The sequence below is a fragment of the Salvelinus fontinalis genome, chromosome 10 (genome assembly GCF_029448725.1).
Source record: "Salvelinus fontinalis isolate EN_2023a chromosome 10, ASM2944872v1, whole genome shotgun sequence".
NCBI lineage: Eukaryota > Metazoa > Chordata > Actinopteri > Salmoniformes > Salmonidae > Salvelinus > Salvelinus fontinalis.
The window spans coordinates 49,950,316-49,964,379 of NC_074674.1; the positions used below are offsets into that span (position 1 = coordinate 49,950,316).

The 14,064-nt window shown below is 38.6% G+C and overlaps 1 protein-coding gene across 1 annotated transcript in view; it reads left to right on the forward strand.

The window, feature by feature from the left end:
• The first annotated feature begins 3,032 nt into the window (after positions 1 to 3,032).
• The window catches only part of LOC129864248 (dihydrolipoyllysine-residue acetyltransferase component of pyruvate dehydrogenase complex, mitochondrial-like), a 61,802-nt gene continuing 50,770 nt past the window's right edge, over positions 3,033 to 14,064 (forward strand). Inside the window, exon 1 of the mRNA XM_055936957.1 lies at positions 3,033 to 3,469. Coding sequence (XP_055792932.1) covers positions 3,209 to 3,469 — 261 coding nt within the window. The 5' untranslated portion in view covers positions 3,033 to 3,208. The remainder of the gene's footprint in view (positions 3,470 to 14,064) is intronic.

Here is a 14,064-nt window from a genome sequence, read left to right on the forward strand (position 1 = left end):
GAACGCTCTGTGCAGATAGAACGATCTGTGCAGATAGAACAGATAGAACGCTCTGTGCAGATAGAACGCTCTGTGCAGATAGAACGATCTGTGCAGATAGAACAGATAGAACGATCTGTGCAGATAGAACAGATAGAACGCTCTGTGCAGATAGAACGCTCTGTGCAGATAGAACGATCTGTGCAGATAGAACAGATAGAACGCTCTGTGCAGATAGAACGCTCTGTGCAGATAGAACGCTCTGTGCAGATAGAACAGATAGAACGCTCTGTGCAGATAGAACGATCTGTGCAGATAGAACAGATAGAACGCTCTGTGCAGATAGAACGCTCTGTGCAGATAGAACGATCTGTGCAGATAGAACAGATAGAACGCTCTGTGCAGATAGAACGATCTGTGCAGATAGAACAGATAGAACGCTCTGTGTTTCCAGAGACGGTTCCATTCAGCTTGACAAAGAACATCAACAAAGCCAAAACAGAAAATGATTGGTCCTCTTTGCTGTTAAACTAGAGACGTATAAATAAATGACTGTTGTGCCTTGTAACTACTTTAAGATGTAGAACTGTTGCACTAACAATGAGAATATTGATTTGGCATTCAATTTGAGATTGTAAACATTGTACAACTTCATATAGAACAAATTGAAATGAATTTCTTTAAAGTTATTGCAAATAGATGCATATCTTCACTCTTTTCTGAGACAATCACTGAATTAGATGTCTTCACCTTTAAATGCAATATTTTAAATCAAATTGTATTTGTCACATACATGTAACACGCGTACCCGCTAACTAGCTAGCCATTTCACATCCGTCACATACACATGGTTAGCAGATGTTAATGCGAGTGTAGTGAAATGCTTATGGTTCTAGTTCCAACCATGCAGTGATATCTAACAAGTAATCTAACCTAACAATTTCACAACAGCTACCTTATACACACAAGTGTAAAGGGGTGAATACGAATATGTACATAAAAATATAGGCAAGATGCAGTAGATGGTATAGAGTACAGTATAAACATATGAGATGAGTAATGTAGGGTATGTAAACATTATATGAAGTGGCATTGTTTAAAGTGGCTAGTGGTACATGTATTACATAAAGATGGCAAGATGCAGTAGATGGTATAGAGTACAGTATAAACATATGAGATGAGTAATGTAGGGTATGTAAACATTATATAAAGTGGCATTGTTTAAAGTGACTAGTGATACATTTATTACATACATTTTTCCATTATTAAAGTTGCTGGAGTTGAGTCAGTATGTTGACAGCAGCCACACAATGTTAGTGGTGGCTGTTTAACAGTCTGATGGCCTTGAGATAGAAGCTGTTATTCAGTCTCTCGGTCCCTGCTTTGATGCACCTGTACTGACCTCACCTTCTGGATGATAGCTGGGTGAACAGGCAGTGGCTCGGGTGGTTGTTGTCCTTGATGATCTTTATGGCCTTCCTGTGACATCGAGTGGTGTAGGTGTACTGGAGGGCAGGTAGTTTGCCCCCGGTGATGCGTTGGTAGACCGCACCACCCTCTGGAGAGCCTTACGGTTGTGGGCGGAGCAGTTGCCGTACCAGGTGGTGATACAGCCCGACAGGATGCTCTCGATTGTGCATCTGTAGAAGTTTGTGAGTGTTTTTGGTGACAAGCCACATTTCGTCAGCCTCCTGAGGGTGAAGAGGCGCTGCTCCTTCTTCACCACGCTGTCTGTGTGGGTGGACCAATTCAGTTTGTCCGTGATGTGTACGCCGTGATGTGTGAGATTTTATGTATTTCTATCATATGAAAACTGGAATTTCTACTCAAAGCAAAGGTTGCAAAAGTATACTAGATACGTATAGAATAAATCATACCTAATTTCATGATTCTGTCATAATCAGTGAAAACGTTATTGATTTATATAGCTTTAAATGGCATTTTATTGATCTTATATATTTCTATAGAATCCAAACTGGAATATTTCCTCAAAACAAAGGTTGTAAAAGTATGCTAGACATTTATAGAATAAATCATACATCGTTTGATGACTCTGTAGCAAACAGTGAATTAGTTATTGATTTTTACATTTTTAAAAGGCTTTTGGCGAATGTCTGTTGAATGTCCGAATGTGTGAATATTGAAATGAAACGTGCAGGGAGCAGGTCCGGCACCATCGACCTTCTAGCCCGAATTCCAGCGCGCTATGACAGTGCCATAAAAGCCTATTCGAGCGGCAGAGTCGATATGCGCGCTTATAAACGTTACAATATAAAGCCAACTTTACCTCGGTAAAAGGTTCATATATCTACTTAGAGGTTACTTGCTACTTGTCGGTGAGAGTTTGCATGGAGTAATGTGGAGGTTTCTCCCACCCTGCACCTTGAGTGATTATGTAAAAGTTTGCGACAGGATGTGTAGTTCTGTATGATAACCACATTAGCGGATTATTAGCGTTTCAATTTTGGAGGGTAAACACAGGCGAATATGTTGATAAAAGTGACCTTGTCCGAGAGCGATTTGCGTGGTTATCAAAACATTACGCCAGGGTAAGCCTACACGAAATACAGACATTATATGAAGTAGTTCTACAATCCCCTACCAAGAAAATGAATTGCGGAAAAACAATTAAAAGAATTTCCTGGTTTTATCTACTGTTGTACTCAATTGAATACATAAATCCAGCCAAACCGGCCGGTCAGCGCCCTCAGGTGGCGCCTCGACCAAACTGCAGAGCTCCCACAGCAGACGCTTTGCGACTCTTTTACGACAGTAGACAGAGTCCTCAACGTTGCCAGATAAAGAAAGTTTTCCTTTAGATTTATAGTTGTTACTCACTGTGACAACACTAGTAGACACTGGCTTTATGGTGTTATCTAAAGAATTGGGTAAATAAACGTGGCTATATTCATCTCAATGTCAATTAAGTAAATATAACACGGCTCAAAAAAATCTGAGGACACATGAAATGACGTGGGAAGGTTTCTACTGAATTTGGAAATCAGTATTTTGCCAAACTGGCAACCTAGTTTAGGATGGGCGTAGGACGGGAGAAGGAGAGCCGTAAAGCGTTGTGTTGTGATGAGAGAGGTCATTGGAAAGTGAGCACAGAGCTACCTGGGCTGGTTCGGGGGACAGAAAGATACTTTATTGCTATCAGCTATTCCGGTACCGGAGTAGATCCAGCGGAATCTAAAAGGTATTTAGCGACTAAACTAACCAAGACGAAATGCTTCGTCTCGTCCTGCGGCTGAGGAATTCTTCAGCGATTCCCCGGTGCCGTGGTGCCCTACCTGGGCCTGCCCTGAGCTCTCACCCCTCTCCGGGACCTTGTCATCTGAGGCGTTACCACGGTTTTGTCCGGTCAAGGGCTGTTTGCAATGGAGGTAGTTTGAACACCGTGGTGCTCGCCAGCAGAACGGCCCTGCTGCAAGCCCCCCTGGCCGCCAGCAGCACCCAGCGCTTCTACAGCCTACCACCGCACCAGAAGGTAACTTCAGTGATGTAGCTTGCTAGCCAGCTAGCTAGTTAACTTTGTGATTGTGTGGGCTATGACTACAAGTCTTCTCGGATCCTAAAATTCAGATCCGAACTGAATTGGATGCGTTAAATTCCTACCTGACCCCGACACGATACTGTAATTTTTTTGTTTTGGAAAATCAATATCCGATCCGAGGTGGACCACATCCTACCCAAAACAGAGAGAATCGCATCCAAGTTGTGTCGGGTCTGTATCCGACCCAAATAGATCCGAGATATAAAAAATGCTGTTTTTATTGCCGTGAAAGCCATCGAAATGGTTTTGAATTGTGTGTCAGTGAACGTTAACTTTTATAAACTAGGACCAAGTTTTCATTGCATGAAAATTACGTCGTGATTCGGACTGCCCAAAGAGACCCCAAATAAGATGGTTTTATTCATCACTCCTGGCGATATTTATGCAATGTTACATATATATATCATTTATATATACGTATATCAACCAGTGACGGTCAGTGCCGTTGAGGGAGGACAATTATCATTAGTGTAACGACCCTGGGTTTATAAGCGCGGAAATCGACTCCGCCGCACGAGCATGCTTTTGAGGCACAGTCGATAGCGCGCCGGACCTCGGGCTAGGAGGTCGAGGGTTCGAGACCTGCTCCCTGCTGTTTCATTACACTGGTGTCAGAAGTGGGAAACCAGGGTCGTTACATTATTTTCATGATTATGGCCTTATTTCTATTACAGCATATTGGATGACTGTCATTCATATTCCATTCACTCAGTTCAGTGTAACAGCGATAGGTTTAGGCTACTACATGATACTCAAATTGTCCCTATACCCATCATGAGGTTGCTACAACCTAGCCTATGAATGAACGTTTACAATGTAGGTGTGCAGAGAAACATTTGAGGCGACAAACACATGAACAGACAGTGACACATTCAATTCCGCCTTGCACCCTCTGGCCTGCATCTAGCTGATCTAGGGTGTAATCATTAGTCCAACAGTTGCAAACAAGAATTTCTGTTGGACAAATTCAGGTATGTTTATCCCAGTTTCGTTCTGTTTGCTTCCGTTTAAAAAACATGTTTTCCACAGAATCAGCGGAATGAATACACCCCTGATCACGCATAAACACAGTTCACTTTCATATCAGCCACGTTGTATTCCTTCTTGGGTCTTTGCGCTCTCCTCTCCCCTTTTCCCTTCGCTTATGGTCTTCAATGGACGACACATCAGCTGTATGTGACCAGTCCAAAAAATATTCCCATGCCAAAGCATATCATAACCGCTACACACAGCCCACATCTTTGTCACCATATTAGCTAAAGTAACAACATAGCTAATAGAACTAACGCGTTAAACCCGCTACAATCATGCAGTAACGTTAGTCAACATAATGCTAAACTTATTACTGACTAACACCAGCAAGCTACAGTGGCTATAAATTAGTAAAAGCAGAAGGTTATTTTGCCTTGGAAGAGTTCCACTATTGTGTTGGATAGTCATAGCCAGTTAGCTAACATAGCATCCCTCTGTTTGAGTAGACTATACTAGCTAGCTGCATTTGCTAGCTAAGAAAGTGAAACTGAACATTTTGAACTCTTTCTAGCTCTCTCTTGCTTCTCCTTCATTTTGGATGAAATTAATTTGTTCAACTAGTGTCTTTCTCTCTCTTTGAGTCAACTACTCACCACATTGTATGCACTGTAGTGGTAGCTAGCTGTAGCTTATGCTTTCAGTACTAGATTCATTCTTTGATCCTATGATTGGGTGGACAACATGTCAATTCATGCTGCAAGAGCTCTGATAGGTTGGGGGATGTCCTCCAGAAGTTGTCATAATTAGTAAGTCTATGGAAGGGGGTGAGAACCATGAGCCTCCTTGGTTTTGTATGGTAGTCAATGTACCCAGAGGAGGACGGAAGCTAGCTGTCCTCCGGCTACGCCGTGGTGCTACCCTACATAATGGTGTTGAGGCTACTGAAGAACTTCATTGCAAAACAGTGAAAAACAGTAATAATAATCAATTATTTTGTGACGTGATTATATTTAGTATAGTTTTATCAAAAAATGCACCCCCCTTTGACCCCAGAACAGCCTCAATTTGTTGGGGCATGGACTCTACAAGGTGTTGAAAGCGTTCCACAGCGATGCTGGTCCATGTTGACTCCACAGCGATGCTGGTCCATGTTGACTCCACAGCGATGCTGGTCCATGTTGACTCCACAGCGATGCTGGTCCATGTTGACTCCACAGCGATGCTGGTCCATGTTGACTCCACAGCGATGCTGGTCCATGTTGACTCCACAGCGATGCTGGTCCATGTTGACTCCACAGCGATGCTGGTCCATGTTGACTCCACAGCGATGCTGGTCCATGTTGACTCCACAGCGATGCTGGTCCATGTTGACTCCAATGCTTCCCACATTTGTCAGGTTGGCTGGATGTCCTTTGGGTGGTGGATCATTCATGATACACACGGGAAACTGTTGAGCGTGAAAAACCCAGCAGCGTTACAGTTCTTGACACAAACTGATGTGCCTGGCACCTACTACCATAACCCGTTCAAAGGCATTTACAATATTTGTCTTGCCCATTCACCCTCTGAATGGCACACATACACAATGCATGTCTCAAGGCTTAAAAATCATTCTTTAAGCCGTCTCCTCCCCTTCAGCTACACTGATTGAAGTGGATTTAACAAGTGACATCAATAAGGGATCATAGCTTTCACCTGGATTCACCTGGTCAGTTTTTACTGTTCCTAATGGTTTATACACTCAGTGTATATTCAATCAATAACAAGGGAATGACAACAATGGCGGCCACCGATTTAAAGGTGCTACATGTATATTGCACAAGTTGTTTATCTTCAGTGTGTCATTATTTCTGCATTGCCCAAATTCCATGCTTTCCATGTATGAAATACAGCCAGGCAGAGTTTAGTCACAGTGCTCACTCCATGTAAATAGATATACAGCCAGAGTTTAGTCAGTACTCACTCCATGTAAATAGAAATACACATATAACAACAAACAAACAATACTTTGGTAGAACAATGACCATTTTCTCCAGTCTGAAAATGCATTGCATATCATGCAAACACTAGTATTCAAAACTCCTGACTGTCATTGATGTTTACTAGATATATTACTGTTCAGATGGGAGGTTTACTAGATATATTACTGTTCAGGTGGGAGGTTTACTAGATATATTACTGTTTAGGTGGGAGGTTTACTAGATATATTACTGTTCAGATGGGAGGTTTACTAGATATATTACTGTTCAGATGGGAGGTTTACTAGATATATTACTGTTCAGATGGGAGGTTTACTAGATATATTACTGTTCAGATGGGAGGTTTACTAGATATATTACTGTTCAGATGGGAGGTTTACTAGATATATTACTGTTCAGGTGGGAGGTTTACTAGATATATTACTGTTTAGGTGGGAGGTTTACTAGATATATTACTGTTCAGATGGGAGGTTTACTAGATATATTACTGTTCAGATGGGAGGTTTACTAGATATATTACTGTTCAGGTGGGAGGTTTACTAGATATATTACTGTTCAGGTGGGAGGTTTACTAGATATATTACTGTTCAGATGGGAGGTTTACTAGATATATTACTGTTCAGATGGGAGGTTTACTAGATATATTACTGTTCAGATGGGAGGTTTACTAGATATATTACTGTTCAGGTGGGAGGTTTACTAGATATATTACTGTTCAGGTGGGAGGTTTACTAGATATATTACTGTTCAGATGGGAGGTTTACTAGATATATTACTGTTCAGATGGGAGGTTTACTAGATATATTACTGTTCAGATGGGAGGTTTACTAGATATATTACTGTTCAGGTGGGAGGTTTACTAGATATATTACTGTTCAGGTGGGAGGTTTACTAGATATATTACTGTTCAGATGGGAGGTTTACTAGATATATTACTGTTCAGATGGGAGATTTACTAGATATATTACTGTTCAGATGGGAGGTTTACTAGATATATTACTGTTCAGATGGGAGGTTTACTAGATATATTACTGTTCAGGTGGGAGGTTTACTAGATATATTACTGTTCAGGTGGGAGGTTTACTAGATATATTACTGTTCAGATGGGAGATTTACTAGATATATTACTGTTCAGATGGGAGGTTTACTAGATATATTACTGTTCAGATGGGAGGTTTACTAGATATATTACTGTTCAGGTGGGAGGTTTACTAGATATATTACTGTTCAGATGGGAGGTTTACTAGATATATTACTGTTCAGGTGGGAGGTTTACTAGATATATTACTGTTCAGATGGGAGGTTTACTAGATATATTACTGTTCAGATGGGAGGTTTACTAGATATATTACTGTTCAGATGGGAGGTTTACTAGATATATTACTGTTCAGATGGGAGGTTTACTAGATATATTACTGTTCAGATGGGAGGTTTACTAGATATATTACTGTTCAGATGGGAGGTTTACTAGATATATTACTGTTCAGATGGGAGGTTTACTAGATATATTACTGTTCAGATGGGAGGTTTACTAGATATATTACTGTTCAGATGGGAGGTTTACTAGATATATTACTGTTCAGATGGGAGGTTTACTAGATATATTACTGTTCAGATGGGAGGTTTACTAGATATATTACTGTTCAGATGGGAGGTTTACTAGATATATTACTGTTCAGATGGGAGGTTTACTAGATATATTACTGTTCAGATGGGAGGTTTACTAGATATATTACTGTTCAGATGGGAGGTTTACTAGATATATTACTGTTCAGATGGGAGGTTTACTAGATATATTACTGTTCAGATGGGAGGTTTACTAGATATATTACTGTTCAGATGGGAGGTTTACTAGATATATTACTGTTCAGATGGGAGGTTTACTAGATATATTACTGTTCAGATGGGAGGTTTACTAGATATATTACTGTTCAGATGGGAGGTTTACTAGATATATTACTGTTCAGATGGGAGGTTTACTAGATATATTACTGTTCAGATGGGAGGTTTACTAGATATATTACTGTTCAGATGGGAGGTTTACTAGATATATTACTGTTCAGATGGGAGGTTTACTAGATATATTACTGTTCAGATGGGAGGTTTACTAGATATATTACTGTTCAGATGGGAGGTTTACTAGATATATTACTGTTCAGATGGGAGGTTTACTAGATATATTACTGTTCAGATGGGAGGTTTACTAGATATATTACTGTTCAGATGGGAGGTTTACTAGATATATTACTGTTCAGATGGGAGGTTTACTAGATATATTACTGTTCAGATGGGAGGTTTACTAGATATATTACTGTTCAGATGGGAGGTTTACTAGATATATTACTGTTCAGATGGGAGGTTTACTAGATATATTACTGTTCAGATGGGAGGTTTACTAGATATATTACTGTTCAGATGGGAGGTTTACTAGATATATTACTGTTCAGATGGGAGGTTTACTAGATATATTACTGTTCAGGTGGGAGGTTTACTAGATATATTACTGTTCAGATGGGAGGTTTACTAGATATATTACTGTTCAGATGGGAGGTTTACTAGATATATTACTGTTCAGATGGGAGGTTTACTAGATATATTACTGTTCAGGTGGGAGGTTTACTAGATATATTACTGTTCAGATGGGAGGTTTACTAGATATATTACTGTTCAGATGGGAGGTTTACTAGATATATTACTGTTCAGATGGGAGGTTTACTAGATATATTACTGTTCAGATGGGAGGTTTACTAGATATATTACTGTTCAGATGGGAGGTTTACTAGATATATTACTGTTCAGGTGGGAGGTTTACTAGATATATTACTGTTCAGATGGGAGGTTTACTAGATATATTACTGTTCAGATGGGAGGTTTACTAGATATATTACTGTTCAGATGGGAGGTTTACTAGATATATTACTGTTCAGATGGGAGGTTTACTAGATATATTACTGTTCAGATGGGAGGTTTACTAGATATATTACTGTTCAGGTGGGAGGTTTACTAGATATATTACTGTTCAGATGGGAGGTTTACTAGATATATTACTGTTCAGGTGGGAGGTTTACTAGATATATTACTGTTCAGATGGGAGGTTTACTAGATATATTACTGTTCAGATGGGAGGTTTACTAGATATATTACTGTTCAGATGGGAGGTTTACTAGATATATTACTGTTCAGATGGGAGGTTTACTAGATATATTACTGTTCAGATGGGAGGTTTACTAGATATATTACTGTTCAGATGGGAGGTTTACTAGATATATTACTGTTCAGATGGGAGGTTTACTAGATATATTACTGTTCAGGTGGGAGGTTTACTAGATATATTACTGTTCAGGTGGGAGGTTTACTAGATATATTACTGTTCAGATGGGAGGTTTACTAGATATATTACTGTTCAGATGGGAGGTTTACTAGATATATTACTGTTCAGATGGGAGGTTTACTAGATATATTACTGTTCAGGTGGGAGGTTTACTAGATATATTACTGTTCAGATGGGAGGTTTACTAGATATATTACTGTTCAGATGGGAGGTTTACTAGATATATTACTGTTCAGATGGGAGGTTTACTAGATATATTACTGTTCAGATGGGAGGTTTACTAGATATATTACTGTTCAGGTGGGAGGTTTACTAGATATATTACTGTTCAGATGGGAGGTTTACTAGATATATTACTGTTCAGATGGGAGGTTTACTAGATATATTACTGTTCAGATGGGAGGTTTACTAGATATATTACTGTTCAGATGGGAGGTTTACTAGATATATTACTGTTCAGATGGGAGGTTTACTAGATATATTACTGTTCAGGTGGGAGGTTTACTAGATATATTACTGTTCAGATGGGAGGTTTACTAGATATATTACTGTTCAGATGGGAGGTTTACTAGATATATTACTGTTCAGATGGGAGGTTTACTAGATATATTACTGTTCAGATGGGAGGTTTACTAGATATATTACTGTTCAGGTGGGAGGTTTACTAGATATATTACTGTTCAGATGGGAGGTTTACTAGATATATTACTGTTCAGATGGGAGGTTTACTAGATATATTACTGTTCAGGTGGGAGGTTTACTAGATATATTACTGTTCAGATGGGAGGTTTACTAGATATATTACTGTTCAGATGGGAGGTTTACTAGATATATTACTGTTCAGATGGGAGGTTTACTAGATATATTACTGTTCAGATGGGAGGTTTACTAGATATATTACTGTTCAGGTGGGAGGTTTACTAGATATATTACTGTTCAGGTGGGAGGTTTACTAGATATATTACTGTTCAGATGGGAGGTTTACTAGATATATTACTGTTCAGATGGGAGGTTTACTAGATATATTACTGTTCAGATGGGAGGTTTACTAGATATATTACTGTTCAGGTGGGAGGTTTACTAGATATATTACTGTTCAGATGGGAGGTTTACTAGATATATTACTGTTCAGATGGGAGGTTTACTAGATATATTACTGTTCAGATGGGAGGTTTACTAGATATATTACTGTTCAGATGGGAGGTTTACTAGATATATTACTGTTCAGATGGGAGGTTTACTAGATATATTACTGTTCAGGTGGGAGGTTTACTAGATATATTACTGTTCAGATGGGAGGTTTACTAGATATATTACTGTTCAGATGGGAGGTTTACTAGATATATTACTGTTCAGGTGGGAGGTTTACTAGATATATTACTGTTCAGGTGGGAGGTTTACTAGATATATTACTGTTCAGATGGGAGGTTTACTAGATATATTACTGTTCAGATGGGAGGTTTACTAGATATATTACTGTTCAGATGGGAGGTTTACTAGATATATTACTGTTCAGATGGGAGGTTTACTAGATATATTACTGTTCAGATGGGAGGTTTACTAGATATATTACTGTTCAGATGGGAGGTTTACTAGATATATTACTGTTCAGATGGGAGGTTTACTAGATATATTACTGTTCAGATGGGAGGTTTACTAGATATATTACTGTTCAGATGGGAGGTTTACTAGATATATTACTGTTCAGGTGGGAGGTTTACTAGATATATTACTGTTCAGATGGGAGGTTTACTAGATATATTACTGTTCAGATGGGAGGTTTACTAGATATATTACTGTTCAGGTGGGAGGTTTACTAGATATATTACTGTTCAGGTGGGAGGTTTACTAGATATATTACTGTTCAGATGGGAGGTTTACTAGATATATTACTGTTCAGATGGGAGGTTTACTAGATATATTACTGTTCAGATGGGAGGTTTACTAGATATATTACTGTTCAGATGGGAGGTTTACTAGATATATTACTGTTCAGATGGGAGGTTTACTAGATATATTACTGTTCAGATGGGAGGTTTACTAGATATATTACTGTTCAGATGGGAGGTTTACTAGATATATTACTGTTCAGATGGGAGGTTTACTAGATATATTACTGTTCAGATGGGAGGTTTACTAGATATATTACTGTTCAGGTGGGAGGTTTACTAGATATATTACTGTTCAGATGGGAGGTTTACTAGATATATTACTGTTCAGATGGGAGGTTTACTAGATATATTACTGTTCAGATGGGAGGTTTACTAGATATATTACTGTTCAGATGGGAGGTTTACTAGATATATTACTGTTCAGATGGGAGGTTTACTAGATATATTACTGTTCAGATGGGAGGTTTACTAGATATATTACTGTTCAGGTGGGAGGTTTACTAGATATATTACTGTTCAGGTGGGAGGTTTACTAGATATATTACTGTTCAGATGGGAGGTTTACTAGATATATTACTGTTCAGATGGGAGGTTTACTAGATATATTACTGTTCAGATGGGAGGTTTACTAGATATATTACTGTTCAGATGGGAGGTTTACTAGATATATTACTGTTCAGATGGGAGGTTTACTAGATATATTACTGTTCAGGTGGGAGGTTTACTAGATATATTACTGTTCAGGTGGGAGGTTTACTAGATATATTACTGTTCAGGTGGGAGGTTTACTAGATATATTACTGTTCAGGTGGGAGGTTTACTAGATATATTACTGTTCAGATGGGAGGTTTACTAGATATATTACTGTTCAGATGGGAGGTTTACTAGATATATTACTGTTCAGATGGGAGGTTTACTAGATATATTACTGTTCAGATGGGAGGTTTACTAGATATATTACTGTTCAGGTGGGAGGTTTACTAGATATATTACTGTTCAGGTGGGAGGTTTACTAGATATATTACTGTTCAGATGGGAGGTTTACTAGATATATTACTGTTCAGATGGGAGGTTTACTAGATATATTACTGTTCAGATGGGAGGTTTACTAGATATATTACTGTTCAGATGGGAGGTTTACTAGATATATTACTGTTCAGATGGGAGGTTTACTAGATATATTACTGTTCAGATGGGAGGTTTACTAGATATATTACTGTTCAGATGGGAGGTTTACTAGATATATTACTGTTCAGATGGGAGGTTTACTAGATATATTACTGTTCAGATGGGAGGTTTACTAGATATATTACTGTTCAGATGGGAGGTTTACTAGATATATTACTGTTCAGATGGGAGGTTTACTAGATATATTACTGTTCAGATGGGAGGTTTACTAGATATATTACTGTTCAGATGGGAGGTTTACTAGATATATTACTGTTCAGGTGGGAGGTTTACTAGATATATTACTGTTCAGGTGGGAGGTTTACTAGATATATTACTGTTCAGGTGGGAGGTTTACTAGATATATTACTGTTCAGGTGGGAGGTTTACTAGATATATTACTGTTCAGATGGGAGGTTTACTAGATATATTACTGTTCAGATGGGAGGTTTACTAGATATATTACTGTTCAGGTGGGAGGTTTACTAGATATATTACTGTTCAGGTGGGAGGTTTACTAGATATATTACTGTTCAGGTGGGAGGTTTACTAGATATATTACTGTTCAGGTGGGAGGTTTACTAGATATATTACTGTTCAGATGGGAGGTTTACTAGATATATTACTGTTCAGATGGGAGGTTTACTAGATATATTACTGTTCAGATGGGAGGTTTACTAGATATATTACTGTTCAGATGGGAGGTTTACTAGATATATTACTGTTCAGGTGGGAGGTTTACTAGATATATTACTGTTCAGGTGGGAGGTTTACTAGATATAGTACTGTTCAGATGGGAGGTTTACTAGATATATTACTGTTCAGGTGGGAGGTTTACTAGATATATTACTGTTCAGATGGGAGGTTTACTAGATATATTACTGTTCAGGTGGGAGGTTTACTAGATATATTACTGTTCAGGTGGGAGGTTTACTAGATATATTACTGTTCAGATGGGAGGTTTACTAGATATATTACTGTTCAGGTGGGAGGTTTACTAGTTATATTACTGTTCAGATGGGAGGTTTACTAGATATATTACTGTTCAGGTGGGAGGTTTACTAGATATATTACTGTTCAGGTGGGAGGTTTACTAGATATATTACTGTTCAGATGGGAGGTTTACTAGATATATTACTGTTCAGGTGGGAGGTTTACTAGATATATTACTGTTCAGATGGGAGGTTT